This window comes from Nelusetta ayraudi, unplaced genomic scaffold (genome assembly GCF_046127955.1).
Source record: "Nelusetta ayraudi isolate G7.1 ecotype Tasmania unplaced genomic scaffold, CSIRO-AGI_Nayr_v1 ptg000070l, whole genome shotgun sequence".
NCBI lineage: Eukaryota > Metazoa > Chordata > Actinopteri > Tetraodontiformes > Monacanthidae > Nelusetta > Nelusetta ayraudi.
In genome coordinates, this window is record NW_027466120.1 from 6687539 (window position 1) to 6715088 (window position 27550).

The window sequence follows — 27550 nt, forward strand, 5'->3', positions numbered from 1 at the left end:
CTAAGAAGACGAAGAAGACGAAGAAGAAGACTCTTATTTTGAAGGTGGTAACGGGATTTAGATTTGTGAATGCTCTCCGCGCAACTAAAATTTTCAGCAGCAAGAAGGTGCGCGGTTGTCCAACAGTCAGCCAGCTTTACTCGCGTCTCAAGTGAGCCTGGGCCAGCGCTGCTACACTAGCGAGGCCTCCTCGGGACATCGTTTTCAATTTTATTATTATTTTTTTATTTATTTATCCCGTAGTGTTTTATCTGTTGGTTCTGTTTTCTGTGTCGGAGGTGTTTGTGTGCTGAAGGGCAGCCACGTCTACAGGAACTGTGGAGTGACAGCTTTGCCTGACTGGATCCAACACAGGTCAGTCAGTCCCGCAAACATTAGCCTCCAGCCACCTCCTTTTCAACTCGCTGACTTGCTACAACTTCTTCCGTGTCGTTGTTTCCGGCCATTCGTCGTGAGCAGCTTTGGGTGTCCTCTGCCTACAGTCTTCTTCAGGTGTCGTATATTACGCCTGTTTTAACGGTGTAACTTGACCTGAAATGGGATATTAGCCAGGCTTGCGTTAGCTCCGTAACATCGCTAGCACCGTTCAGTTTCTTCTCAAGGAAAATGAAAAAAAAAAAACAATCTGAATGACGTGACGTATAAGGGCTCGTCGTGAGTGTCGTTTTGGAACCGTTCATACGTTCCACACATTTGAGTAGAGGGACTTAAAATCGGTCAACTTTTCGCGTTTGATCCTTCAGAGCTTCCGCTGACCTTACGTGGCTCAACGCTCGAAGTTGGAATCGTCATCGTCTTAACAACATTCCCTCGCTACATGTAACTATTGTTCAATACGACTATACGATACATGCGAACAGACGTCGTCTCGGCTAATGCGTATTTTTGCCTTCATCAGTTGTTGTTGTTTTGGTTTTTTTTAGTCCAGGACGAAGGTGTAGTTATGTCCGTAACGGACTTTTTAAATTTATTTTAATAATAATAATAATAATTATTATTATTATTATTATTATTATTATTATTTTTATTTTTATTTTTATTTTTATTTTTATTTTTTTTAAACGGAAAATTCCGATCTTGTGCGAAGCTAATCTTATCTTAGTTTATCTACGGCTCGTTTGACCCGAATGTCCGGTGGGTGTGTCGTAATCAAGGAGAAACCCACTTGGCGTGAACGCGGCACTGGTGTTGAATAGGGTTTCAACCAACGATTTTATTTATTTATTTATTTATTTATTTTTTCGATTAGTCACGATTATTTTCACCACCTATTTTGGACTTCTATTTAACCTAACTTCCTTAAATTTTCAGACCTGTGTCATACTGTTATACTCTCAAAGCATACGTTTTTAAACAAATATATCAAAATAATGACATTTATCTGTGACATAGTTGTTTTCCAACATAAAATATCATAGGTGTATTCATTCACGATTTAAAGGTTATATGCAGTGTTTATCACAGTTGAGTACCTTAAACAGATTTCTCACAATTTAAATATGGAATTGATATGCCATAAATAACATAATTGATTAGTGATTAGTCATCAACGAATTGTTGCAGCCCTAGTGTTGAAGCTGCAGGTGATGGACCTGATCATTTTCCTTAGCAACTCCCCTACTGTTCCAGGGTGCGTTTAAGGCAAATGCATGTTTCTTCTGTTCGCCCCACCGTCCTGTCTCTGCAGACAGCCATGACTCTGAAGAGGGAATCGTGGTGCCGAAACCTCCTGGCTGCCTCGCTGCTCTCCTGCGTCATCCTGCAAACGACGGATGTGCACGCACGGCCTGCCAACATGTCGGCCGCCAAAGACAAGTATCCCGCAAACAAGGACGAGAACGAGATTCTCCCCCCGGATCACATGAATGGGGTCAAGCTGGAGATGGATGGACACCTCAACAAGGACTTCCACCAGGAGGTGTTCCTGGGGAAAGAGATCGAGGAGTTTGAGGAGGACTCGGAGCCACGGAGGAACAGAAAGAAGCTCATTGAAATTTTTACCAAGTGAGAATTGCTCGTTCTGTAAAATCTCAGTCTAAAGTGACGTGACTTTGTACGAAGCAAGCATTTTTACTTTAATCTAAGAGCAGCCTGTCAGGGTTGCCTTGGGAACGGCTTCATTGTGTTGATAAAGAGCTTAAATCGTCAAACATTTGAACAGTAACAAGTGGAGCGGTCAAAGCGTATGTCACGTGAACCTGTGCATCGCTGGTGTAATGTTGCCTTCGCTATGTCTCTACAGTGTAGAAAGTAGTACGGATAAAGAAGAAACAGGTGTTTCTTTTGACTGGTAGTGCAGATTGGAAGAAAAGGAAATGGAGGACAAAGAAGAGATGTAAATATCATCTTGTCACGAGGGAAGCAGGAACCAGGATGTGAGGAAGCATTTTAATTGCCTTTGAATTGCCGCTTTCAAAAGCACGCTTGTTTAGCTGGAATTACCGAGCAGCGTCGTTGTTTCAGCCGCCTGGGTTTGATGCCTGTTTGGATACTTTGCTGCGGGCCACTCCCTGCCAGCCTGCACTGTCTGTCACGCTCTCTTGTTTCTCCCACCTGTCATTCATAGGGCAACTCGGTGGATCAGTTGTTACTGTTGTCTTTGTGTTTTCAGTAACTTAAGCTAACTCAAGAACTCTTGTTTGTCCCCAAATCTTCAGAGTGGATTTCAACAAGGACCGGAGTGTCAGCGCCAAAGAGATGCAACGCTGGATCATGGAGAAGACGGAGGAGCACTTCCAGGAGGCCATGATGGAGAACAAGAACAGCTTCCGGGCAGTGGACCCCGATGGCGACGGTGAGGGAAACAGAAAACTGTTTTACACATCGCGGTCGACCGTCGCTCCCAAATGTACAAAGAGCCACTTTAGTGGAGCCTGAACCCCTTGTGTCGCGCTTCTTCCGCAGGTCACGTGACGTGGGATGAATACAGGGCCAAGTTTTTGGCCAGCAAAGGCTTCAATGAAAAAGAGGTCGCCGAGAAAATAAAAAATAACGAGGATCTGAAACTGGACGAGGAAAGTGAGTGGAGAAAATGTGTTTTTGTAACTTTCCAAAGTTGCCTGTTCATTGACGCGGTAACGATGTTGGTTTTGTGGATGCAGCCCAGGAGGTGTTGGAGAGTCTGAAGGACCGCTGGTACCAGGCAGACACCAACCCAAATGACCAGCTGCTGAACGAGATGGAGTTCCTGTCCTTCCTCCACCCTGAGCACAGCAGAGGAATGCTCAAATACATGGTCAGGGAGATTGTCCGGGACCTCGGTATGTGCTCCACAACCATCGCCCATCAAACAGTAATTCATCTGCACACATAGAAGATCTGGATTCATGTGATGAAAGTTCATTTTGATGTCCCAGTTCAAACAAAACATGTAGATTTATAATTGGCTTTGCAAACATGTTGCTGACAGTAAATTCTTACTTCCGTCGGTACATTAGCACGTGCACTTAGCATGGTGACCTGAATCAGGTACTTTTTTTTTTTTTTTTTTTACTCAACTTTTTTTTTTTTAACTTACTTAACTTTTAATTTATTTTTTTGCAATTTACTGCACCATTTATTCATCTTCTACTTTTTTATGTGCAGAACTGAACAGCTGGTGGAGACAGCATTGTAGACATTTTTACCACAAATAATCCAACACGTCAGTAGACACTGATCCTGTATATATGGAGGAGATCAACGAGTCGGCAAATGTTCACGTGCTTAAACGCCCCGCTCCTCTGTCAGACCAGGACGGCGATAAGAAGCTGACCCTGTCCGAGTTCATCTCGCTACCGGTGGGCACCGTGGAGAACCAGCAGGCTCAGGACATCGATGACGACTGGGTGCGAGAGAGGAAGAAGGAGTTTGAAGACGTCATCGATTCAGACAAAAATGGCATCGTAACCATGGACGAGCTGGAGGTGAGGAGGATAATCCTTCTATTTATATATGTTCATATATGTATATGTTTATGCATATGTATGTTTTATCTTTACACACACACACACACACGCATACATTTTTTTTGACTCGACTCTCCTCCTCTAACCGTCCTGCCAACCCTGGTGGTGCCCAGGAGTACATGGACCCGATGAACGAGCACAACGCGCTGAACGAGGCCAAGCAGATGATCGCCGTCGCAGACGAAAACCAGAACCACAACCTGGAGCTGGACGAGATCCTCAAGTACAGCGAGTACTTCACGGGCAGCAAGCTCATGGATTACGCCAGGAACGTCCACGAGGAGTTCTGAGCTCCTGCTGACTTCGTCCGCCCATCCTGCCTGTGTTCAAACAGCCTCAACAGCGCCCCCTACCCACCCCTCCCCCAATTTCATCTGCTGACTAAATTAGAACAAAGTCGCCTTCGAGGTCTGCCTTCTGTGTGCCATTGGACTCGATAACGTGGGCTTCTAATGTGGCTACCTGGGACTGCAGCAGCTCCAAATTCACTTTGCTTTGTTGTGTTGTGAAATGTGTGTATATGAGGATTTTTTTTTTTTTTTTTAAACTTCCACTACAATTTTTTTTTTATAGTTTTCAGATTGCAGTGGTCGGTACTGGGCGCTTCGCATCCAGTGTAAATATTTGTCACACACAGATGACGGGGGTCTTAGAATAAAAGGTATAAAATCCAGATAATGCTGCTGTGAGAAATAAAACAAAGGTTTGAGTCATTGATGCAGAGAATACCACTAGATTCCACCAAGTTTAAGAGGGAGTTTGCCGTTAGTGGTGAGTTAATCCATTCATTGAAGATGGAGTCCGTCCTTCCACCTGCAAGCATCTACTTTGAGGTAACGTTGGCTAATTGTACTTTGTTTAATGTAGAGTTTATTTTACAGAGTAAGCAAAAGGCAAATATTAATATATGAGAAAAATGTGGATTTTAATGGGAGACATTTAGATTTTATTGAAGGAAGCTTCAAGGTGGCTACATTCAGGAAGTGAACACGCCTCGGGTCACCTGTGGTGAAGGCCGGTTGCTCGGGTCAGATTTGTAGTTCTTTTAAGGCACTTGATGCACTTCAATAAAATATCAAGACAAACTCCATCCTTGTAATGCGGCGTATGCTTCTAAGTTCATTTTCCAATGAAGTTGTTGACCCGCATTCTGAAACAACTGTTCCATTGATCTGTTGTACCGGAAGCCTTTTCACTTGTACATTGTTTTCAAGTGCATGGAAAAACAATCCAGTTCCATTCCAGTCCCGCCAGTCTGTAAAACTTTAAGTGATCTCGCAGCTTGCTAGTGATCTGCTGCAGACTCTGTTTGTTCTCAGTGGATTGTGAGAAAACAGAATGTGACACAGCTTTATGAATCTTATCAAAAATGTGCTGAAATAAATATTTCTTATCAATTAAGCAATTCCTGGGTTTTTTGCGTTTATTTACATTCCATTATAGCTTTGGCCGAGTGGTTAGCGTGCATGACCAGCACCCGGGAGTCTCGGGTTCCAAGCCCGCCTGGGCCCTCTGCGCCTTGCCACACGAACCTTTACTGGCACGACTCCCAGTCAACCTTAACATGGACCTTTTAAAGCGTTGTGTTCTAAAGTCACCCAAGAAGAAGTTCAACTCATTTGTTTATCCACACATTCATTCTGTTCTCAGTGGTGCTAAATGTTGTTAGCGAACTCGGGCGACGGGTTGTTCGCAAAAGAACCGGTTCTAAGAACCAGCTCTTAGAACCAGCAGCGGTCTGGAGGCTGGTGTCGCCCCCCCGGTCCTGATGATGGCTCCGGTGAGTGAGATGAGTGCTCACCGTGGACAAGTTGAGCCGTGTGATGTCGCGAAGGTAAGAAAAAAAAATTGTTTTTTTCTGATCTTCACCAGGACTGGAAGAATGGCAGCTGCTTTCCAAAAGTAATGATTGATTTAATGAACAGTTTTTGTAAATTACAGTCTCACTACGGCAACTGCTGAGCACAATGGCAGAGGGCGAGAGAAACGCATTTCCATTTACAAAATCAAGGACACTGATTTTGTTGTAATGCTTTTTTTTCATTTGACATTATACCCTCTGTTTTCTACTTTCTACTTAGTACGTATGAGGTGGGTCTGCTGCTGCTCCAGCCCCCTCTGTCAAATGTTAGAACCCATTTTTTTTTATTTTTTTTTCCAAAGATGAGAAATTCTCCAGATACCTCAGCAGGATTCCTGCTTGCTGTGAAGGAATGACAAAGCCAGAACTCCAGAACTTTGATACGGGTTTATTGCGTACATACGGGTTAAGGTTCATTGCGTCCTCTAATGTAATGCAGCACTTGACAACACAGCTGGATTGTAAGAACCACCACCACTTGAACCAAACCAAGGAACTGCTTCGACCCAAACGCATGCAGAGGATCAAATCTTGACCCACCATCTTTTGTCAGATTTGATCGTCTGTGATTCAAAAGCATGAAACTAGAATTTCATTCAAAGACACATTCATTTCCACGTGTCTTTGAATCTTAATGATTGTGTGTATCAACTTTATGGGTACAGTTTTTTTTGTTTGTTTGTTTGTTTTTTAAATCACACACATTACCACACAAGACACTATAGTTTTCTCAATATCAATAATGTGATCGTCAATGACTTTTTCTGCAGCCGACTCTGACAATCAATGTTGAGAACACGTCCCCAATGCTACTCCATGTCAAACAGATGCAACCTAGAAGATAATGCACCGATACTGCAAAACTCACGAGCGTCCCATCGGAACGGAACGCGTTACTTTGTGCCGAGACGTACACCCCACCATTAAACACACAGACTCAACAGAGTTAAGGCTAGTACAAAAAAAACCAAATGAAAAGCAGTTCAGAACACAATGGCACACTGCTTGTTGTACAGTACACAGCTTTTCAGTTCCTCTTGTTTTCTTTCTTTTTTTCTTAATACAGATAAAACACACAGTGCAGTATAAAAAGAAACACACAACCTACTAACTGAACTTAGCACAATAGGCTGACTTGGTTTAAAATAAGACGTTAGCCTAAATATTTAAGGCGATCGAGTATGCAAATGTTTAAACAATGATTCAAATATATTATACAAGAATATTATCCATATCAATAACAGCAATAATAACAAAGCAGCAAACTTTCAGTTCCCCGACGGTGGAACAAAATGAGGATGCAACAGTCCGTGAATTGGTTATTTTGGCAACGACGTTCAGCCTTTTTCTTTGCTAAGTTGAGGTGAGTTCATTGTTCAAACGGGCCACTCTTCCAGCTGATGTCACATGACGTTCATTTCATTCCCTTGTCTCAAGCACATGGACGGGACGAGCGCTCAGACTGCACTGACTGCCGCTGTTCACATGCTGCTGACACAAACTCAGGGCTGAAGCCGCTCAAACAGAAGGGCCCCGCATTTAAAATACAAATGCATTCTGTAAGTCATTGAATGATTCAAAGAAAACAACAACAACAACAACAACAACAACAACAAAAACCCCTGATCAATAAGGTTTGACAGTAAAAGCAAGTTGGAAAAGTTCACAGTCACCTGCGGTGAGCTTGTGCTCCTCTAGTCTTGGTCTCAATTTGGTGTCGGTGCTTCGGTCCTGCGCCACCGTCGGGTCTCTACAGGAAGTGAGATCATTTGCCCAAGAGGAAATAGGGATAACCACGCCCCAAACTCACCCAAACACATTTGATTGGCTGCTGCAAAGTCTCCCACTTCGACCTCTAGTGCGCCCCCATTGGTGGCTGAAAGATAATCATATTGATTATCCGAGCTATACAAGCCATTGGCAACAGTTGACTTTAAACAATATGTAGCGTCTATGGATAACAGAGCACATCTCCAGAGCCATTTCCCCACACTGTCTTCAAAGTGTTTCGTTCTTATAGTGAAGTTCAAAATGTTTTTATTGTTTGATGTACTTCCTTTAACTTCTGCTTGTGTCAGCAGGTGTTAATCGTCATTCTAAATGATGTCCTATGAATGACTACTCGGTGATTCATTTTCCCTTGGTCACAGATGGTGGTCCATGTAGCGCTCTCGGTGGGAAATCAGCCAGATGAAGAGACGTTGCAAGGACCAATCAAAAGAGTTTGGAGCCTGGTTATCTCCATTTCCTCCCGGGGAAAGAAATCTGGCCTACAGGAAGGGGTACGGGTTGAGTTTCCTCTGATAGGCAGCAGCAGAGGGGTGGAACGGCTGTCCGCCAAGCGCCTGATGCTGATGCTGCTGCTGCTGCTGCTGTAGTGGCTGCTGCTGTTGCTGCTGCTGCTGCTGCTGCTGCTGTTGATGGTGGTGGTGTTGGTGTTGGTGTTGGTGTTGGTGTTGGTGGTGGCTGCCGTACTGTCCCAGAGCGGCGCTCCCCAGCGCCAGGCTGCTGCTCTTCTGCAGCAGTGCCAGGGAGGAAGAGTAGGCGCCGCTGGCTCTGGCGTGGCGGGACGAGCCGCCCTGCATCTGGTCCACAGCCTGGGACACGGAGGCCAGCGCGGCCGAGGCTGGATAGGCGTACAGGTTGGGGGTGGAGCTGAAGAGGGCACTGTAGGAGGAGTGGGAGGAGGAGGAGACCGGCGGAGGGTAGGTGGGCTGCCGCTTCAGGGAACCGCTGCTTCCCGCCGCCTCGTGAGACGACGACATCGCCGACTGCTGCTGGACCTGTAGGCGGCGGCGGAGGATGGGCAGTTCCTTTTCATTGTATGAAATTTTTCACCAGTTCTGACCTGCTTACCAAAGTTTTGTGAGTTCTCTAGTATGACGAGGGAGTCAAAATGGGGTATGAACACCATTTTGCAGCAGATCGATAATCAACATTGCAATTTTTATCATGAATTATCATGAATCCAAAATGAAAGTTTCCAGAGGGGGTTGAGAGGGTTTGTCTTTTTAAATATAAACGCCAAGAACTACGGCCTACTGAGGCCTATTGAGGAGCACTGGGCTGGGCTAAAGTCTGCGTTGGTGTTACCTGACTGAGGTTGAGCGGCTGAGACCTGCTGGATGGGGCTCGCTGATGCCGCTCGCTGGACGATTCTCCTGGACGACCGGCGTGCTGACTTGAGCTCTTCTTGGATCTGCTGGAGCCGCTCGTGGCTCGATCTGAAGGAAATGAATGAATGAATGAATGAATGAATGAATGAGTGATTGTTTGTGAGACATACATGAAGTTTTGGAACCACATTTCACCAGACTGCCTGTGGTGGTTCCTATCTTTCACCAACAAAAGCAATCGTTGCAAAATCTTGTCGCAGCCGGTAAACATGGATCAAAGTTTTTCTTTGCTGCAGTAGCACAACAAGCTGTGTTTACTTTTTGATTGCAAACATAGAGGTCAGAACACAGAGCGAAGCCTTTCCTGGCTCCAAACCCCTGCGCTATCATTTAACCCACTGTAGTTTACACACTCCTCAAAGTGTGGAAACAATTTCGTCAAAAGTGTTTATAAATGACCTTATGACCTCTCGCAGTCCTGCTCTAGGTTGACGTTTATTCTGCATTACTATTGTTTTATTCCTGTGTATCCATCCATCTATCTATCTATCTATCTATCTATCCATCTATCTATCTATCGTTCTCAGTTGCTTCCCTCTGACCTGAAGCAGTTGGAGCTTTGTGGTTGGCACCCTCCGCTGGCTCAGGGTGTGCGGACGGCGTGATGACAGTGGTGGACTTGCTGGGCTGCTGGCTGCTCTTCGGGCTCAGCGGGCTGCTGGTGGACGAGTCCGAGTCGTGGGAGTCGTGGACCGTCACGCAGCTGATCACGTTGGTCCTCTGGCTCGTTCCCGAGCTGCGAGGTTGAAGCGAGAGAATTTTCAGCGGGCGAGACCCGCATCCCGGAACCAGAGGCGATTTGCCCGACGCGGGAAATGGGGCTCACCAGACGGCGGGGAACTTCCTGTCGTCCTCGTCCTCAGAGTCGCTGTGGATGGTGATGATGCTGACAGCAGGGCTGGGCGTGTCGGAGATGACGATGGGCTGCGACTGGTCGCCGGAGAGCGGAGGAGCGTTGTGGAGCACCGAGGTGGCCGAGAGCACCGAGGACACCGGCCTGGAGCGTCAAAGACAAAGTCTCACTGTCTGCTATCACTGTCTGTTCTCACGTGCAAATCTAAATAGCTAGCTATCTACAATAGAAAGATTTGCTATGAATCATGTTTCAGGTCACAGTCGTCCTGTCAGCCGTTTACAAAAAAGCCTTTATTTTTTTTGTACTGTGGTCAATAGGAAAAATGCTTTTTGGGCCAATCTGATTTTTTTGCTGCAGTACCTCAAGTGACCACTGGGAAAATCGCTGCGCTGACATATTGTCAGTCCGGTATCCAGTTCTTATAATACATCCACGGTCAGGCCTTATTGCCTCACTAGTGATGACAGGGTGGACAGACATCAAATCACTGCCTTCAAGCCAGAGGCAGGCTTGATGAATCGTTGCACGGCAACCAACAAAACGCTGTTTGCAGCTGAGTTTACTGAGAACACTGTCTGACAGGAGATTAAACACCAGTGCAATCATGGCAGCACACCTGACTCTGCTCTCCGCCTGCCGACCCTTGGACCTCTTGCCCTGCTGGGTTCTGGAGTGGGAGGCGCCTGAGTTGTGGCTTTGGGGAGCAGCGTGACGGCCGACGCTGGAGTCCTGCTGGCTGACGCTATCGTACTGGTTGCCATGGCGACCCCTGCTGAGGAAAAACACAGGCTACAAATCTGTTTTTTTGCTAAATGTATTTTATAGGTTCTGCTTTTTTCTTTAACTTATTTAAAGACATTAACAACCTTGTTAAAGTGCATTCATTTTTCATTATTTTTCCTGCTCTGTAGAAATTTGAGATTATTATTATAACTATTATAACAGGAATAAGAATAAGATCAAGAACAGTGTTTTTATTATTTGATTGAATGTTTTTTATTATTAGATTAATGATATTAATAACAATTGAACATAGAAACAGTGACCCTGACTCAAAGGTGGAGACAGAGTGCTGTTGGAGTCGACTCACCTCCAGCCAGACGCCTGCTGGCTGTCGGACACGGGGGCTCCCATGGGGGAGTCGGGCACGACAGCCTGGCCAGGGTTGTGGATGGCCATGCCAGGCATCTGCTGCCACGTGGAAGGAATGAGGATCTGCTGCGTGCCTGCTGGCCAGCCCTGCTGCAGGAACACACATACGTGCAAAGGTTTAGAATTGAGGGGCAGACACAGCCAAACACTGCGGTGGAACAGTTTAGCTGAAAACATTGGGAACAGTCAATAAAAAGGCAGATTAGCACAACTGCTCCCCTCTCTGGAAGATGTTTCACATGAGAGCACACACACACACACACGCACGGAGGGTCAGGAGATGACAGGGCAGTTTCCAGAGTTACTGGGAGGGAGAGCGTTGATGCCGTGAATGCCTCACTAGGCAACAGGAAGTCAGAGGGAAATCCGAAGACAAAGCAAAGCAAAACAGGTCTGGATGTCAGAAACTGGCCACCTGGAAGTGAAGGAAGGTGGTCAGCAGGAGAGGAAGAGATGAAGGCGTTTGTTAGGAAATGCACTCGGCTTCATGGAGCGTCAAGCAAAAGGTCTCACAAGTGGCTAATGCGGCGCCTGCTAACGTCATGCACATCCCAGAAGGAAGAAAGGAAGAAAAGAGACGTCTTCGATTTGTACCACTATTTTCATTTTTTACCATTACAGACGTATTCTGATCCAGAAAGCCACCGAGGCTCTCGCTCCCACAGCCGCCTGGCAGTCGGACTGAGTCTAAACGCGGCACTGCTGCTATTGAGGCGTACAGGCTGCTGCGGGTCCAGGGAAGCCTGGGTGGGTAGGAAGGGGGAATTATTACATTCAGACTTAATAGATGGACACATTAGTTTGGACTTTGTCTCCAAGTCTGACAAATCTGAGGAGGGAATATCTGGTGGAATTGAAAGTTTTAACTAATGAGTGACAAAGCACAGAGCCAGCAGCCACATCTTCTGAAACACAAAGAAAGATATTTTTCAAGATGATGTTTGAGACTGCGTCGGACATTTTTTCCACCACGGTGTCAACTGTTTACTATTCAAGTCAAGCTTCAAGCCAGCAAGGGGGAGGCAGTGGGTCCTACCTGTGCCAGCATGCCAGGCTGAATGTGAAGAGACTGGGACGGCTGGTTCTGAGGAACCAAAGGTACAGAGTTGTCCATCCTCACCGGGTAGCCAGAGGCCTTGTTGGAAGTTTGCAGGCCTGCCAGAGGAAAACATTTTTTTTTAAACCGCGGTTGAAAGTGCTGCAAGCTCGTCACTCGTCGCCAATGCTGCCCATCGTGCATCCCTCACCCTGGATGGTGGGGGGGCAGACAATGAGCGTCTGCTGGAAGGGCTCGGCCTGGGTGCAGAGCTGGGTGGGCCGGGTCTGCAGGGGCACGCTTTGCTGCGTGAGGCCCGGGATGTTGATGGTGGCCTGCTGGTAGAGGCCAGGCTGGTAGTTGAGCAGCGGGACGTTGCTGCTGAGGGACAGCGACTGGCCGCCAGTGGAGGCCATCTGAAAGACACGGCGCCGTGGCCAAAGCCACAGGGTCAGTCAGGAGGCCTCAGGGGCCTCATAAGGTATTTGAATTAATAGACACACAAGGCAAAATGAAAACAGGGTGGTGACTGGTGAGGCCTTTCATTTGGGACTACTTCAGTTTCAGACAAACGGCTGGCTTTAATGCGCTACAACTTATAACTTATAAGTATTTCATTTAAACTTCTCAAAAGCAGGTTTTGAACTTAAAGTCTTTGTTGTCATTTCTTGTTCAATTCCCACTGAACCTGGTATCACTAGTAAACCATTTGCAATGGTGGTCCCCATTTGTTGTGTAGCTCACTGGCAAGATCGGGAGAGGGAGGGTGAGTGAAAGAGAGCTGCAATCTAAAATGTAACCACTTGATGCCGCTGTTTCTTCACAAAATCTCCAAATATTAATTAAAAAAAATGTTGAAACCTTATTTCCAAACGAATGAGCAAACACATTAACAGTCACAGGAACCAATGGTTGTTAACTGCGACGGCTGCGACATCGTTTCACAGACTGACTGAGAAGACTGACCACCGGACCGACAGCGCTTCTCCTCTGAAAAGGTGACAAACCTGCAGCGGGCCAGAGACGACTGACTCACCTGACTGTGCTGGTTGAGCTGACTGCTGAAGGTGACGGTGAGGTTGGTCGCCGCGCTCGGGGCGTTGTTGCCGCCGAACAGATTTTTGCCGTTGTCGAAGGCGCTGCATCGACGCTTGCATATGTCCATGTTCTGGAAACATGACTTCACACTGCAACACAATTTTGAAAAGGGTTGCAGAGGGGACGGGGTGAGGGGTAAACATGCGATACGGCTGCGGCGGGATAAAGTACTGCACTTACTGCGAGCTGTGCGGGAAGTGCAGCAGGTGTGTCATGGTGACAAAGGGGTGGTTCAGAGTCTTCATGGGCGTGATGCGCTTGTCTGCGTCCAGCGTCAGCATCTTCTTCAGCAGGTCTATGAACTCCCGCCTGTCGGCCTTCTCTGCCAGGATGTCCGTCCCCTCCAGGTTGCTCATGTTGACCTGCAGAGAGAGACGCAAGGTCACTGTTAGGTCACCTGTCACTGTTACAGTTTTTTATCGCGATATTTAGGTTCTGCACAATTCTAGGGGTCATGGAAACGCAGCTACTGCTGCTCCCCCCCCAGCCCTTCCTCACCTGCATCATATCATCCAGACAGTTGAAGATGTATTTCCTTGCCTCCTTCGACTTGATGCCCATCTCTGCCTCATGCTCTGCGGGCGTCTGCAGGAGGAGAAGCACAGTGGGGAGTCAGTGGGGTGTCAGTGGGGGTGGGGTGGTCGTGGGGGGGGGAACCCACTCACTCACTTTGAGCCTCCAGAGGGGGTAGCTGGAGTCGGGACCCCTGTTGAAAAAGCGGCTGGTTTTGGTTCCGGCACTCAGCAGGTATTCGGCCGGAAGGCCCTGGGTCTGCGAAATGTACCGAATCTGAGCCAGAGAAAAAGTCAGTTATGAAAGTGTAGATCATTTAAATTCCGAAGATCACCTTTCATTGATTTCAGGTGTTGCAATTAAGTATTAGCTATTATTACTGCTTGGACTTTATATGAGAGTGCAGTCACTCACCTGATCGTACTCTGAGGCACCTGGGTACAGGGGCCATCCCAGGAAGAGCTCAGCAATGACGCAACCCAAAGACCACATGTCGATGGCTTCACAGAAGGGGAGGCCCAGGATGATCTCTGGAGCTCTGCAAGCACAGCACATTGAGTGGCAGCTCTTATGCAGCTTTATACATTAAAAAAAAAAAAAAAAAAAGTTTCGCAAATCTTTTCTCACCTGTAGTACCGGGACTGCAGGTAGGTGGAGCAGACGGCCTTGGACACGTGGCTGGCTGAGCCGAAATCAATGACCTTGACTCTGTACGGCTGCCTCAGGGGGTCCACCAGCATGATGTTCTCAGGCTTCAGGTCGGCGTGGATCAAGCCGAGGCTCTTCAGCTTCATCAAGGCCGTGGCCACCTGCTGGAGGATGGGCCGTATGCACTTGAGCATCAGCGGGCTGAACTTGCTGTGCTTGAGGAAGTCATACAGGTTCTGCTCCAGCATCTCGAACACGAGGCACGTGTGGTTCTTGTGCTGGAAACACTCGTACGAGCGGACAAAGTTGAACTCGTCGGCGTTCTCCGTGCTCAGCCTGCTGAGGATGCTCACCTGAAGAGAGGGGCATGTGATTAACCATCCATCCATTTTCTGTCACCGCTTATCCTGTACTCTGGGTGGCTGGGATGCTGGTGTGGTATGTGACTAGACTTCCAGAATTTTATCTTGCGCAGCAGGGAAATTAACGTGGAGAGAGTGTATCAAGGAGAGTGTGAGATAGAATAATTAGTGCTTTAGTGTCTTTAATTAAAAAATAAAAAAAAGACAATGATTCTGAGTAAATGGTTACGTTTAGACGATATATAGTGACTGTTTTATGGTTTACATAGTAAAGTTCCCTGAATGTCCTGCTGTCAGCAGTAATGAGAAACTGTCAAGTTTGTTTTATCCAAAATATTCAAGCATTGAAGCTTTTAATTAAAAAATAATCCAACAAGCCCAGACTTCACAAAATAAAGTATGAGCCCAGATCTCATTCATAAGTTATCTTGTCAATACTAAAATAAGAAAAGATGAAAGAGATGGAGAATATTGCTAAGATAACTTGAGACTTTTCACAGGCGTCGGGATGGAAATCACACTCAAGGTTTTTTACTAATACATGTTTTCATTCAATCATTTTTCATCAGGTGCTCTCACCTCAATCTGGCCCTGGCGTGCATACGACGGATGATTCTTCAAAATTTTGATAGCCACTATCTCGTTGGTGCCCCGCTTCCAGCACTTGGCCACTTGTCCGAAAGTGCCGCGTCCCAGGAACTCCAGCACCTCGTAGCTGTTGGACATGGAGCACAGGATCTCGTGCTGCACCAGCTGGTAGTCGCCCTCGCTGTGGGAGTTGCTGCTCTTGGTGGTGGAGGTCGAATGAGCGATGGACTGAGCCGTGGCGGCGCCCCCACCCCCGCCGCCTCCCCCGCCGCCAACGCGGTAGGAGACCACGGGCGCCGAGAGCTCCTCCAGTATCTGGACGCTGTCGCTGCTGTCCACCTCCTCGCTCTTGCGCTTCAGGCTGTACTGCTTGTGGTAGAGGTCGCACGGCTGGGAGGAGGACTCTGCGTCCTTCACGCAGCGGCTGGATGAGGAGGACGAGGAGGACGAGGAGGCGGGCGGAGGCCCGCGGACGCTGCCGGTGCTGTCGGCCGCCCGCACCACCGTCTGCTCCCGGGAGCCGGTTGCCTGGTTGGAGCCGTAGGCCGGGTTGAAGCTGGAGCCGGACGTGGAGGGAGCGGGCGCCTGGGTGGGACTGTGCTGGTAGTAACCATTGTCTCCCAGCAGGGAGGACGCTTCCCAGGACGGGTTCTCCACTTTGAGCCTCTTGGAGCGGGAGTAGGCGCTGGAGGACACCGAGGGGGAGGAGAACGCCTGGACGTGGGACGCCATGACTGCCAAGGAGAAAACACAAGCGCAAAGAGATGAGATGATGCTATTTGTAGGAATGAAGGAGAGCCCGGTGGTATGCAGTTGACAGCGTCAGTGCTTCAATTTGTCCTTGAGAGACTCTGAGCAGTTTAGAAAACACGTTTTTCGTCTGATTAGGCTGCATATTAAGTAGTGTGAAGTGCAAAACTAACAAAATAAATTCTGAGGTTCTAGATGCACATTTGTTTATTTTAACCAGTCACAGAATGAAGCAACAAAGTGCTAGTATCTCTTCCTCAACATAATTCCTCAGGGCATAACAGCTGAGCTGAACTCAGAGTTTCAGGTGATTTTTATCTGCTTTTATTTATTTTTTTATCTTGTGATTTAAACTGGAGCTGAACTTTTCTCCTGTGAAGTTCTTGTCTGCAGTCTGCAGTGAAGCATCTTAGACCATCAGATGGTTGGTCACGACAGCAATGTTCATATGATACAAAAAAAACAAATTTGGATTTTCTTTTAATTTAATTCTAATTCTGTGTCACCATATAATTTTATTTTATTTTTAAAAATATTTTAAGTTCACACATAATTTTATTTTGTGGTGAATAGCTCGAATGACAGGCTCATAACGAGGTAACCCAAATTATCTAAAAGTAATAAAACAGATGTGATGAATTGCCTTGAATGTCAAATTGAATGTGATTTTAGAGAATGAATATCAAGTGTACAGTATGCAGCCAACATTACAGAAGTTGAACGCTTACAAAACAAAGCTTTGAATTATAACCACACTTTGTTGCGTGTGCTAAACCATACAATAGTAAAGTATCATGGTTAATATTTTAGGCTCTTTAAAACACTACTACTTTCAGTGTGTTTAGTGAGAATTTTGCACACTAAATATCCTCTTAATCACTTGCATTTAGACATTGGAAATGGTTTTCATTAAAACTGGTAATAAAAGAGTAAATGGAGTTCAATGCAGAATTTAAACACACACACACAGAGTTTCCAGCTTTATAGTTCACAGAATCGCAGAGAATAATAACGAAATTAAGGCTATTCAGTTTATGTCAATAATCAAGTTAAATGGGACCTTTAATTAAAAAAAAAAAAAAAAAAAAAAAAAAAAAAAAAAACAATGTTTCACGAAGTTCCCTGTCTGTTTTGTTCCCCACCTACACCAGACGCCCTCCTCAGGGATTTTTGGGCATCCAGGCCCCCCGCCTGTTGTGCTTCTTCCACAACCATGCAGCTTTACAGGTATGTGCTCTACCCGCTCACCCATGACAATACCTGTATTTGATGCCTGGACACACCGTCGACCGCTTTGACACTCAGTGCCGCCTCATCATCGTCATCCTCATCCTCATCCTCATCCTCTTCACCACCGCCATCTCGCCGCGGTGCCGCAGCCGAGCAGCTGCGCGCTGCTGCTGCTGCTGCTGCTGCTGCTGGAGGTGCTCCGCTGGAGCTCCCAGCCTGCCTCCAGCTGCACAGAGGACGGACGGACGGACGGGTGGCTAGCGAAGCTAGCAGCTAGCTGGATAGCCTCGAACAGCCGAGTCAGAGCCGACCGACATCCGCAGTCACATCGTGTGTTCAAGGCGTGGAGGGATCCTCATGACAGCCGCGCAAACGTCACTTTCAAGCAGCAGCCCTGTCGTCTGGACGGAGATGGGTCCATCATCATCATCATCATCAGCATCATCATCTTCATCACCATCATCATTGTCGTCGTCGTCGTCGTCATAACTGTATTTCCGGTGTAACGCCAAATCGTGCATACTTGAGGGAATGCACATCGCGAGAGCTGACAGCGAAGGGCGACTACGTGAGCACATGAACACACACACTGGCGTTTAGAGTAGATGGTAAAATTTATACTTTTAACTTTTTTTTTCCTTTTTTTTTTATACTTCTACTTTTACTCTCTTGTTGTCTTTACGCCGTGTAACAAAATTGCAATGCTCTGTATATGTTGTAGTATTGACAATAAAACTACCTTGTATCTTGTTCAAGTTCACGTTCCGAGTTGAAGACTTGAGTTACTGCGTGTGACGTCACCGTACTGACTTTGGATAAACTAGCTAGTTAACTAACCAACTAATGCTAGGGAAACGTATGAACAGCTCATGTGAGCTGAGCTATACTGGGCCGTTTCCACATTAATTGTCTTGAGATTTTTTTTTTTTTTCCTCCAACTAACGGGTCTCATGTTTAACACAAGAGGGCGCTGTTGTCTAAATTTTGTTTAGAATGATCGGAATCAAAACAGTATTTCCGCAGATACGTAAACACGTTTAATTCATTCATCTTCCATCAGTATTTTTTTGCCCATTCAGATATATTAACAATTTGCTTAAACAGCATACACAGTAACAAAAGCACTGCATTTCACCGTGATACTGCATAAGTCCACAGAAACATTAGAATGACTACACCAGCATAGTCAAAAAGAACAGCGATACATTTTACACAATTTCATGCCAAAAATCAGCATAATGAACCGAGGGCCTTTGATTTGTTGATAACTAATGATATATGACACAGCTGTCGGATTATGCAGGGGATAAACCAAGTCTGGGATAGGAGAAATGCATGCATTGGAAGGATACACAATGTTTATGTTGAGGATAATGCTTCAGATGATGAGCAAAACAATCGATTGATTGATGATTCAAACAAGACAACGCAGAAACACAAAAAAACAAAACAAAAAGTGCTTTAAACAATTTTGTTCCTTAATCTCAAATTCACAAAATCCATGCCAGAGTTTAAGGAGCAGAGAGGAGGAAAAGACCAGCAAATCCTCACCTTAAAAAAAATAGGTTGGTCTATGAATAATACACTGTATAATGCAGCTTTCCTAAACAATGAGTTCTTATTAATGAGCAGCATCACAAAAGCGGCATCTATCCACTTTAGAAGGGGATTAAAAACAAAATGGCAATTATACAGTTGTTGTTTTTTTTTCCAAAGTGGTTCAAATTTCCGTGAAGCATCAACAAAAGGTCCTGACAACACATGTGTGGAAACGGCTTCACTTTTCAAGTATGTGGTTGCTCGTCAGTGGCCGGCCGCTGGGCGGACTACCTGAAGGAGTGTCTGAAGTGAACGCTCCTTCGCTTGAGCTTCTCCGGGTCGTGGGAGGCCATGTGGGAGAATTCTCTGAAGATGTCGAGGTATGTGGCGTCTCCTGATGGAGCGAGGGAGGGGGGGGGGGGAAAGAGAAGGGCGTGTGAAAATGACGTCACTCGAGGCCCCGCCGCTCGGCTAAAGCCTGGTTTGTCACGGTCTGGCTCTGTTTGTCAGAAACATCTTTTGACATTTTATGAAGCCTGGTGGAGGAAATGGAGTGGTGGGGGAGAAAAAAAGGGGAAAAAAGAGTGAATGGAGCAGAGAAGACGGCCTCCCTCTTTCAACCTGGCCCCGAGTCTAAGACTGTGCCCCTCTCGGGGGCCATGGTAATCTTTGGCTATGACAAAAGCAGCTGGGATCCTTTGTGTGCCATGAGAGCTCCCAGACTCAACTAATTAAAAAGGTGAATGAACATTCCACCGTGTGTATGTGAGAGACACAGATGGAGTGAGAGAGAGAGAGAGAGAGAGAGAGAGAGAGAGAGAGAGAGAGAGAGAGAGAGGGAGGGAGAGAGAGAGATGTTGGGGGATCACAGAGTTCAGGACATAAATTAAATATGGCTTCTCAGACACACGACATGGTCGGTGATACACTTAAAATATTTAGAAGTGGAGCAGAACACTCATGTAAAAGAGAGACACAGATGGAAGTGAGTTCAATACAAGCTAAAAAAAAAATTCACTGTACTTACTTGACCTTTGACCTTGCCTTCATAATTAATCTGTTACTTATGACTCATTGGTTTGACAGAGTGCGACAAATGCTCTCAGCCTGGATTGTATTGTATTGTCTTACAATTTGTTATTATATTGTGTAGAGGCTAATACTTTGTCATAATGATACTAATACTTGAAAACAAGATAACATTTGGAAATTTATAAAACAATGGTTACTAGGAATTTGTTTTAACATAATAACAAAAAACGTAGAAGTGCAACAACACCAATAATAGTACTGATAATTGGAGAAAGTAACTGAAGTCTTTGTTGTTTTTTAAATTGTAGTATTGTTTTGTATCATGACAAATTGTGCTTCTTAATGATTTTCACTATGTATCTTAAGTGTTTTTGTACATATAACCAACGGAAAGCAACAAATAATAATGCAATAATATTCACAATCCCTGCCTTGCCTTAAAAATGCAAATAGGATTTTTTTTTTTTTAATTTTTCAACTAATCTAAACATCAGCTAAAGTGCAGAAAGACCTTTTTGAGACCCAAAGATGAACATTTCCATGTTTTTTTTTTTTTTTAAATACTGTATCGAGTTCTAGTTAACAAAACGAAGCAGGCATGCTGTGAAAGACTATATCTTCTTGTCTAATTATTAGTGCAACAGCAGAGCATGAAGTCGGGAGACGTTAGTGATGTTAGAAGTTAAAGGAAGTCAAAGACTGTGTGGACAGACTCTGAAATGAAGCAGATGATTTATAGTTTGTAGCCAAACGTTCCGTTTATTTTCAGTACAGTTGTAGTCGACACTGAGAGGAGTTACAGAACAAACCAATAAAAAAATAAAAAGTTAAAACAGAACACAGACAGCAGTGTTAATATGCAGGTACGGGATATTTAGAGACATCTTTTCTTCCTACAGAAAAAAACAGACAAAGGTTTAAAAGCCCATGTCAGAAGCAAGCAGTTAAAGTGTTAATAGCTTTTAGTTTATATACACAACAGTCAACTTGTTGAACCGACTGATAGACACGTTTCACTATATAACACGTTATCCTTCAATGATCACTGTGAGAAATGGCATCATTCATCCAGTCAAATCTGCTCCCTGCCAGCCTCTGTAAAGTTGGCGTGTAGAAGCGAAACATGAACTCAATACTGCACAAAGGAAGAAAATGCTGCTTATCAAAGTGCTGCCGACCAGAAAGGGCCAAAATGACTGAAGCCTGACCGAGATATTGCTCAGAGAAATGGGGTCCGCATGAGCCTTTACAAGCCCATACTAACGTTTTTAAGAAAAAATGTGTTTACCAGACAAACAGTGCTCCCAACACAGCTGCCACAGTCTGGCTTGTTTCCACTTCATCACACTTTTGAATCATTTGCCATTTTTGAAATATGAATATCTGTCACATATTTCTTATTTTGAATGATTCAGCAGCTGTTTCAAGTCTGTGCCCTTCAAAAAAAACCAAACAAAAAACTTAGGGGAAATTATTAAAGGTAGAGGGAAGGGGTCGGACCCCTCACTTAAAACAAGATGGTCTCATTTTTTTTTTTAGTATATTAGATTTAAAAACAATTTTATCTATTGTCTGAAACTGTTTGCAATTCATCATGATTTGCACAGAAACCAAACGGGCTGCGTTAATGGAAATATAATATTTAAAATGTTTGTTTCGTTTTGTTTTGCACTTGGCTGGATAACAATCTGTAAAAACAAGACCTAAAAGCACAGCTGAGTACACAACCAATCGTTTCAAGCTCCGATTTAAAAATCCAGGAGCATCTGCAAAGACTCACAAGGGTTTTGATCATTTAGAAGCTTTCTGAGAGACGGAAATACAGAGCCTGATTTTGTTAAAGGCAAACAAGGTCCAATCTTTCAACAATTTAAGACAAATCATGCCCATTATCTACGGATGCAACTTCCCTTTGGACTCGCACTCACTGTAACAGGTACACACCAGCAATGCAATAATAATAGTCATAATAATAATAATACTAACAGCAGAATAAAAGGCTCTCTTAGAAAACTGTCTGTGGTCTTTGGTTTGAACTGAACCTCAAAAGTCCATAGCATCTGTAGCATCTGTAGCATCTGTAGCATCTGTAGCTTCTGTTTAAGACAAACCTCTTTGGGAACACTTGTTTCGACACTCGGAACAAACGGCCAAACAGCCAGTTTACTGCAAGCGACCCAGAACAAACAGGAAGTTCCCGTCAGACCTACACTTTCCTTCATTGTCATCAAGCTTCTGTGCAACAACATCATTCAGCTGATGGAAGACGGTGAGAGAGGAGTGTTTGCATCCATGTTCCTCCATGCACAGTTGCCATGATTCTTGGAAGAATATAGTATTGGCATGATTTAAACAATATTAAAATATTCACATACACTGGGCACAGAAGTAAACACTTGGGCAACAGCATCCCATGCACTAGAAACAAAGAACAAATAGTCCTAATTGTGATACATTACATCACTATAAATAGACATGTTGACGTACAAATACCATAATATACAGTAGCACATGTTAGCTTAGTGTGATTTGCTTTAAAAAAAAAAAAAAAAAAGAAATCCCACCCAATGCTGCAGTTTGTTCTGCAACACTGAACGAAGCGACTCTATAAACGGTGGAGAACTGGCTCGCCTTCTTCTCATCATGAGAATAACAGACTGACGCTATGCGTGCAACTACCCAGCAAAATGAAATCTAACAAAATATATGCGGCTTAAAAAATACCATCTGCACTGTTGCTGAACATAATAGAAAAAATACAGATCATCTGCACTGAAAGAATCATTGCACTATTGCTCTGGAAGGTTTCGTCTTTGTCATTGATAAAAAAAACCAAAAAAACAAAAGCATTGGAACCTGTGTGTGAAAAGTAAAGAAACGGAAGTAGAAGAATGAATGTACAAGACAAAGGAGTGTAAAGTAAAAAGTTCAAACCGCTGTAGGTAAGAAAAAGTGCATCATTTTGCTTTTTTTTTATTGAGCTTGAAAGCTTTGCTTGCTCATTTCCTCCGCAAGTTCAGAGGAATTATTCTTTTCTTTGTCCTTTTCTCCCATTAACAGCAATCACAGTCATTAGCCTCAGTGTAACAAGGTCAGAGTTGTAGTTGGGTTCTGCTCGTCACGATAAACTGAGACCAGTTTCTACAGTTTCTAGACTCATCAGAACTCTAGAGAGTGAGCGGAGCCAGTGGTTCCAGAAGTGCTTTCCCCCTTTTATGTTCACTCAACATTTTAAATTATTGGACCAAAAAACTCAAGGGGGGGGGGGGGGGGGGGGGGGGGGGGCTGAGGGGTCTATTTTTTTTTTTTTTTTACTGTTTGAATCTTTTGGAATCCAAGAGTGTGAATTGTATAACATAAACGTGACGAGTGTGTTTTGTCAGCCTGCCGCTCATTTCACCATTTTTCCATATTATTGAGTCCTTCTAATGAATGGTTGGAGCACAAAAGCCACACTAGTGAGTGATGGGGAAAGGACTTCTGGAAGCGAGGTTAAGCTCCTCCCACTGAGCACGACCATCTTTGGCACAGAGTCTCTAGAAAATGGTCCCGGGTTTGTGCCAGAGCGCCACACGCTGCTGGACGGCCTTTAAAAAAGACAAGAGTTCCCTGGCAGTGAGTTCTCCACTCTGACCCATGTGACATCACTACGTGAGGTTAACGCCCAGTTCACCCTGAGTGTGGCAGTGGGTGCTTTAGTGGGGGGGGGAGGGGGTGAGTCTCATTTCGTTTTGGCGTAGAAGACAAGCAAAGCCTGCTGCTGAAGGGGGAGGTCCCTCTGAAGCCCCGCCCACTGCCCCCCCACCCCCTCTAGCACTCGGTTATATTGAGACAGATAAACTCCTGAATGCATTTCTTATACTGCTGCTCTGTGGGGCTGCTGGCCGGGTATTGACCTGGTTGTCCGAACGGTCCCTCCGACTCGCGCATCTCCTCGTTCATCCTGGCCAGACGCAGCCTGCAAGGAGGGAGGGGAGGGAAGGAGCCAGAGAGGTTAGCGCGAGTGCCGAGAGCACCCCCCCCCCCCAGAGGCGGCTGGCGTGGTCGCAGGCGGGGGTACGTACAGCGTGACGATGTCAGCGTTGGCCTGCTGCACGGCGATGCTCAGGGGGTCCTGGCCGTCCTCATCCTCGTCGTTCTGCGTCGCCCCTCGTTTGAGGAATAAGCACACCTGCCTGTGAACACACACACACACACACACACACACACACACACACACAGCAAGCACACTTAATGAGCTACTGCTTTGTCTGCTTTCACTTGAGTCATGTGACATTGACAATTAAAGTGTACAGCGTTAGTGTAGCGAGCTAAGTGGTTGGTTTTTTTTTAATTTATTTGTTGGTAAATTCAAATATACCAACAAATAAATCAAGATTGTGGGGTAAAATAGAGAAAGCAGGGAGGTGAGTGTCAGCTGTTGTTAATAAGTAACATAAAAACAGTAATTAAACATTAAAAGCAGTAGGAAAAAGATGTGTTTTGAGCCGGTACAGTCACAGATGTAGGTTGGGAGTGAAATGACATGTTATGATTTGTGCATACATAATGTGCACTTTCACAGTATGTTCTCACCACTTTAATGTTTACATTTTTTTTTAAAATATATATATATATATATTTTTTTTTGTTTCTATTTTTTCAGTGGTTTCTGTTTTTTTGTGGTTATTTAGCGTTTATATTTCTAAAAATCACAGATTACTCTAAGTGAACGTGAACCATTCGGCCTGTGAAACACTTTGATGAAATGAAGTATGGCTGAGAAAAATGCAGAAATATATAAGAACAATGCGCTCCAAAGCAGTCTGATGGGACATTGAACTGTTGAAGTAGTGAGACGCTCGCTGCGAGGCTCCTCCCCCTCCTCCTCACCCTGTGTGTCCCAGGTACGTGGCGTGATGCAGGGGGCCCCGCCCTCTCGCGTCCTTCTGGTTGACGTCAGCGGCATTCTGGAGCAGGAACTCACAGGCGATGAGGGAACCCTGCGGTCATATGCAGGTTGTCTGACGCTCAATACTGAACTGTTGGCCATTTATTCATTCAAGTAAACACCAGCATGCAGTGTGAACATAGCCGAAGCCTAACGCGCTGTGATACGTCCTCGCTGCTGTCTCACCCCGACCACAGCCTGCATGAGCGGCGTCTTTCCTTCGTCCTCGTCGTTGGCCGAGTTGACGTCGGCGCCGTGGGCCAGCGCCTCGGCCATGACGGGCAGGTTCCGAGCCTTGGAGGCCTTGTAGAGCAGCGCCCCGGGGTGAAGCTCCCTGACGTCCTCCGGGTCCGACGTCTCCGGCTCCGCCTCCAGCTCGGCCTCGCCGCTCGAGTCCTCCGACACCTCGCACTCTGGAGGTCAGACAAGTATCTTTAGAATTCCGCTCCGGACCTCCAGACCCCCGGTGTGTTTCGCACACTAGACTCACCTTCTGTGACACTGTCCACCACGGAGCCAAACACCAGGATGTCGGTGCTGCCGTCGGTGCTGCCCCCCAGGCCGCTGTCGCTGCTCAGGCCTGCCGGACCGGGAGACGCCACCACATGGACACGTTAGTTAACCGCCAGTCTCGAACCCACAACCCGCGATCGGCGAGGGGGATTTTGCACGGAGCGTTGCTTACTTCGAGGACCAGATCCCGTGTCAAAGTAGGAGAAGAGCGTGTCCAACTCGTCAGGACAGAACAGGGATTCCCGTCGGAACTTTGCAGCTGCTGTAAGACAGATGGGGGATGTATATATGCTTATTTATACAGGGTAGAGTGTTAGCATAAGCAAGGAAGTCGACAAGTACCCAAGTCCGTGGGTTGAGAGTAAATACGTTTCACTTCTCACTCCTTTTCGATTATTTTTCAATTCTTTCTGTTCTGTTTTGTGCTTCTTTGCTCATCTAATCTGTTCTTCATTTTGTATTCTCGACTATTTAAATGACAGAATGGTTTGATTTTATTGGCCTGATTGAAATAAACATGACATAAACTAACTCTAAATTTCAAACAAGAGGATGACATCCACTTTGTGCCTTACTGTGTCTTGGTTAACATAACTGATCACTTTAGAACACCTGTGGTAACCCACAACTTCCACTGAAGAAGAAAAAAAAAATGTTTGCTGCCCTCTGCTGGCTCGGAGGAACCCTTACACACGCATAACCAATGACACACACACAGGTGTACCTGCAGACAGGGTGGAAGGGGAGGTGCTTCCGGGTTCTTGCCGGTATCTCCGCCTCGTCTTGGGGACGGTGGTGGCGCTGTTGTGCCTGCGACATTTCTTCACGCTCCACCGCCTCTCGGACTTGCGCTCGCCGTTGATGAGGATCTCCGTGGCGCCCAGCTTCTTCAGGAACTTCTTCTCAACGTACTTGGCTTTAATCCAAGCCTCCTTCTCCTGCCTGCGAGACGCCGCATCAGTGAGTGTGGCAGGGTGGTGGCGCCCAGCGCCGGGGCGAGGAGGTGTCGAACTCCTACCTTGAACTGGACGGCAACGGCTTCTTCAGGCCTTGGTCCAGGTACGAGCCCTCGTAGATGTGGTTGATGACGCTGTTTCCAAGCTCACACATCAACTGCAGAGTTGGGAGATGAGCGACATTGAGCCTCTGTTTCATAATATCTGCTTACTCTGGATTTTAATTCACAAAAGACGAAGGGTCAACTGGGGACCGTCTGCCTTTCTGAATATTTCCATGTCTATCAGGCTTCATATACCTGCTTTTCATTGCTTTTATATATGTTATTCTTTGTATTTGTATTATTTAAGTGAAACACATGGTCGCATCAGCTTTAAATATTGTAGGGCAGAGTTTGGCTGATGTTTTCTTAGATAACATCAGTTGCTATGTGTGCAAAACTTGTGTTGTATTAATGGACACCCCAAAGACAAACATTACCTTCAATAACTCAGGTTCCCATGAATCCAGAGTGAGCGAGCGAACCTTCGAGCAGTGAACTCCCAGGCTCCTACAAAATAAAACACAACCCAGACTCTTAAATGTCTGCCGAAAAAGTTGCAGGCTAAATGCAGAGCTTACAGCTCCAAATGTCCTTTTTAGGCAGGAAACTAAACTAACTTGTTCTATAATCAAGAAACCGCAAACAGATCAGTTTCATGTCTGCTCTGAAATGAACAGTTGTTATTGTTGTGTATGTTTCTGTAATCCTTCCTCCTCATCCCAAGCGCTCCAGATTTTTTGCTGGATCTGTCTGTGTTTTGTCTTTGCACTCATCACTGGCTGGCTTCCTATTCCACAAGTGTTGTACGCTTTAGGTATGAATTCACAGTTGTACGTAACTTTCAAAAGTTAAATGATAAAGCACCTTTCTGCTCTTTTAACAGGAAAAACAAGAAGACTGCACTACAGCAATAACAACAAACACCAGTGATGTGGTGTGAATGGCTGCAGACGAAAAAAAACAAAATAACGTGCTGTCCTGTGGGAAATGAGAGCAGGCCCTGCTTATGTCATGCAAATCTCAGAGTTCCAGCGAGTCGCTGCGTGGTATCCAGGCAACGGTGATAATGTGGCTTCAACCCCTCAATCGCCCTGCACTTTAACCACGATGCCTCATCTCTGAGGGAGGATGAGCCCAAAACCAACACACACACGCACACACACACACACACACACACACACACACACACACACACAACACTGGAGTTTTGATTACGTAAGTAGTAATTAGACTAAATAAAAAAAATAAATAACTAACAGTCAACTCACAAGGGAAAACTCCCCCCCCCCATAGGGAGCTGGATCAACTGGCCTCAGTGA

General features: G+C 45.6%; 3 protein-coding genes across 5 annotated transcripts in view; 1 reads left to right on the forward strand and 2 right to left on the reverse strand.

Moving 5' to 3' along the window:
- Nucleotides 1-97: 97 nt before the first annotated feature.
- On the forward strand, nucleotides 98-5348 carry sdf4 (stromal cell derived factor 4). 2 transcript variants are annotated; one of them, XM_076041839.1, is made up of 7 exons: nucleotides 98-354; nucleotides 1688-2004; nucleotides 2658-2794; nucleotides 2905-3018; nucleotides 3102-3260; nucleotides 3730-3905; nucleotides 4061-5348. In XM_076041839.1, exons 2-7 carry the CDS (start codon nucleotides 1694-1696, stop codon nucleotides 4235-4237), a joined length of 1074 nt encoding a protein of 357 aa, XP_075897954.1. In that variant the 5' UTR covers nucleotides 98-354; nucleotides 1688-1693; the 3' UTR covers nucleotides 4238-5348. The 2 variants fall into 2 exon arrangements, with proteins under 2 accessions (XP_075897954.1, XP_075897955.1); XM_076041840.1 differs by lacking the exon at nucleotides 98-354 and adding an exon at nucleotides 744-819.
- An 828-nt stretch (nucleotides 5349-6176) lies between these two features.
- hipk1a (homeodomain interacting protein kinase 1a) lies at nucleotides 6177-17785 on the reverse strand. The gene is given in 18 exon segments (XM_076042104.1): nucleotides 6177-8591; nucleotides 8902-9032; nucleotides 9527-9720; nucleotides 9811-9981; nucleotides 10457-10609; nucleotides 10931-11082; nucleotides 11606-11720; nucleotides 11722-11735; nucleotides 12029-12147; nucleotides 12240-12444; nucleotides 13065-13215; nucleotides 13307-13488; nucleotides 13625-13711; nucleotides 13796-13915; nucleotides 14054-14177; nucleotides 14267-14640; nucleotides 15229-15971; nucleotides 17248-17785. Coding segments are annotated over 17 exon segments (3546 nt in total). The 5' UTR covers nucleotides 15970-15971; nucleotides 17248-17785; the 3' UTR covers nucleotides 6177-8078.
- A 446-nt stretch (nucleotides 17786-18231) lies between these two features.
- acap3a (ArfGAP with coiled-coil, ankyrin repeat and PH domains 3a) overlaps nucleotides 18232-27550 on the reverse strand; it is a 54933-nt gene continuing 45614 nt past the window's right edge. The window contains exons 16-25 of one of the 2 annotated variants that reach the window (XM_076041838.1): nucleotides 26669-26738; nucleotides 26250-26344; nucleotides 25956-26173; nucleotides 25404-25493; nucleotides 25209-25298; nucleotides 24905-25131; nucleotides 24661-24770; nucleotides 23853-23963; nucleotides 23685-23746; nucleotides 18232-19150 (exon numbers count right to left, since the gene is read on the reverse strand). In XM_076041838.1, coding sequence (XP_075897953.1) covers nucleotides 19044-19150; nucleotides 23685-23746; nucleotides 23853-23963; nucleotides 24661-24770; nucleotides 24905-25131; nucleotides 25209-25298; nucleotides 25404-25493; nucleotides 25956-26173; nucleotides 26250-26344; nucleotides 26669-26738 — 1180 coding nt within the window. In that variant the 3' untranslated portion in view covers nucleotides 18232-19043. Of the gene's footprint in view, nucleotides 19151-23684; nucleotides 23747-23852; nucleotides 23964-24660; nucleotides 24771-24904; nucleotides 25132-25208; nucleotides 25306-25401; nucleotides 25494-25955; nucleotides 26174-26249; nucleotides 26345-26668; nucleotides 26739-27550 lie in introns of both variants that reach the window. The other variant, XM_076041837.1, reaches the window with a different exon arrangement.

Coding starts and splice junctions, on each gene's coding strand:
- sdf4 (XM_076041839.1), top strand. CDS start 1,694: ATGACTCTGAAGAGGGAATCGTGGTGCCGAAACCTCCTGGCTGCCTCG. Junction 3,019..3,101: donor TCTGAAACTGGACGAGGAAA/GTGAGTGGAGAA, acceptor TTGTGGATGCAG/CCCAGGAGGTGTTGGAGAGT. Junction 3,261..3,729: donor GGAGATTGTCCGGGACCTCG/GTATGTGCTCCA, acceptor CTCCTCTGTCAG/ACCAGGACGGCGATAAGAAG.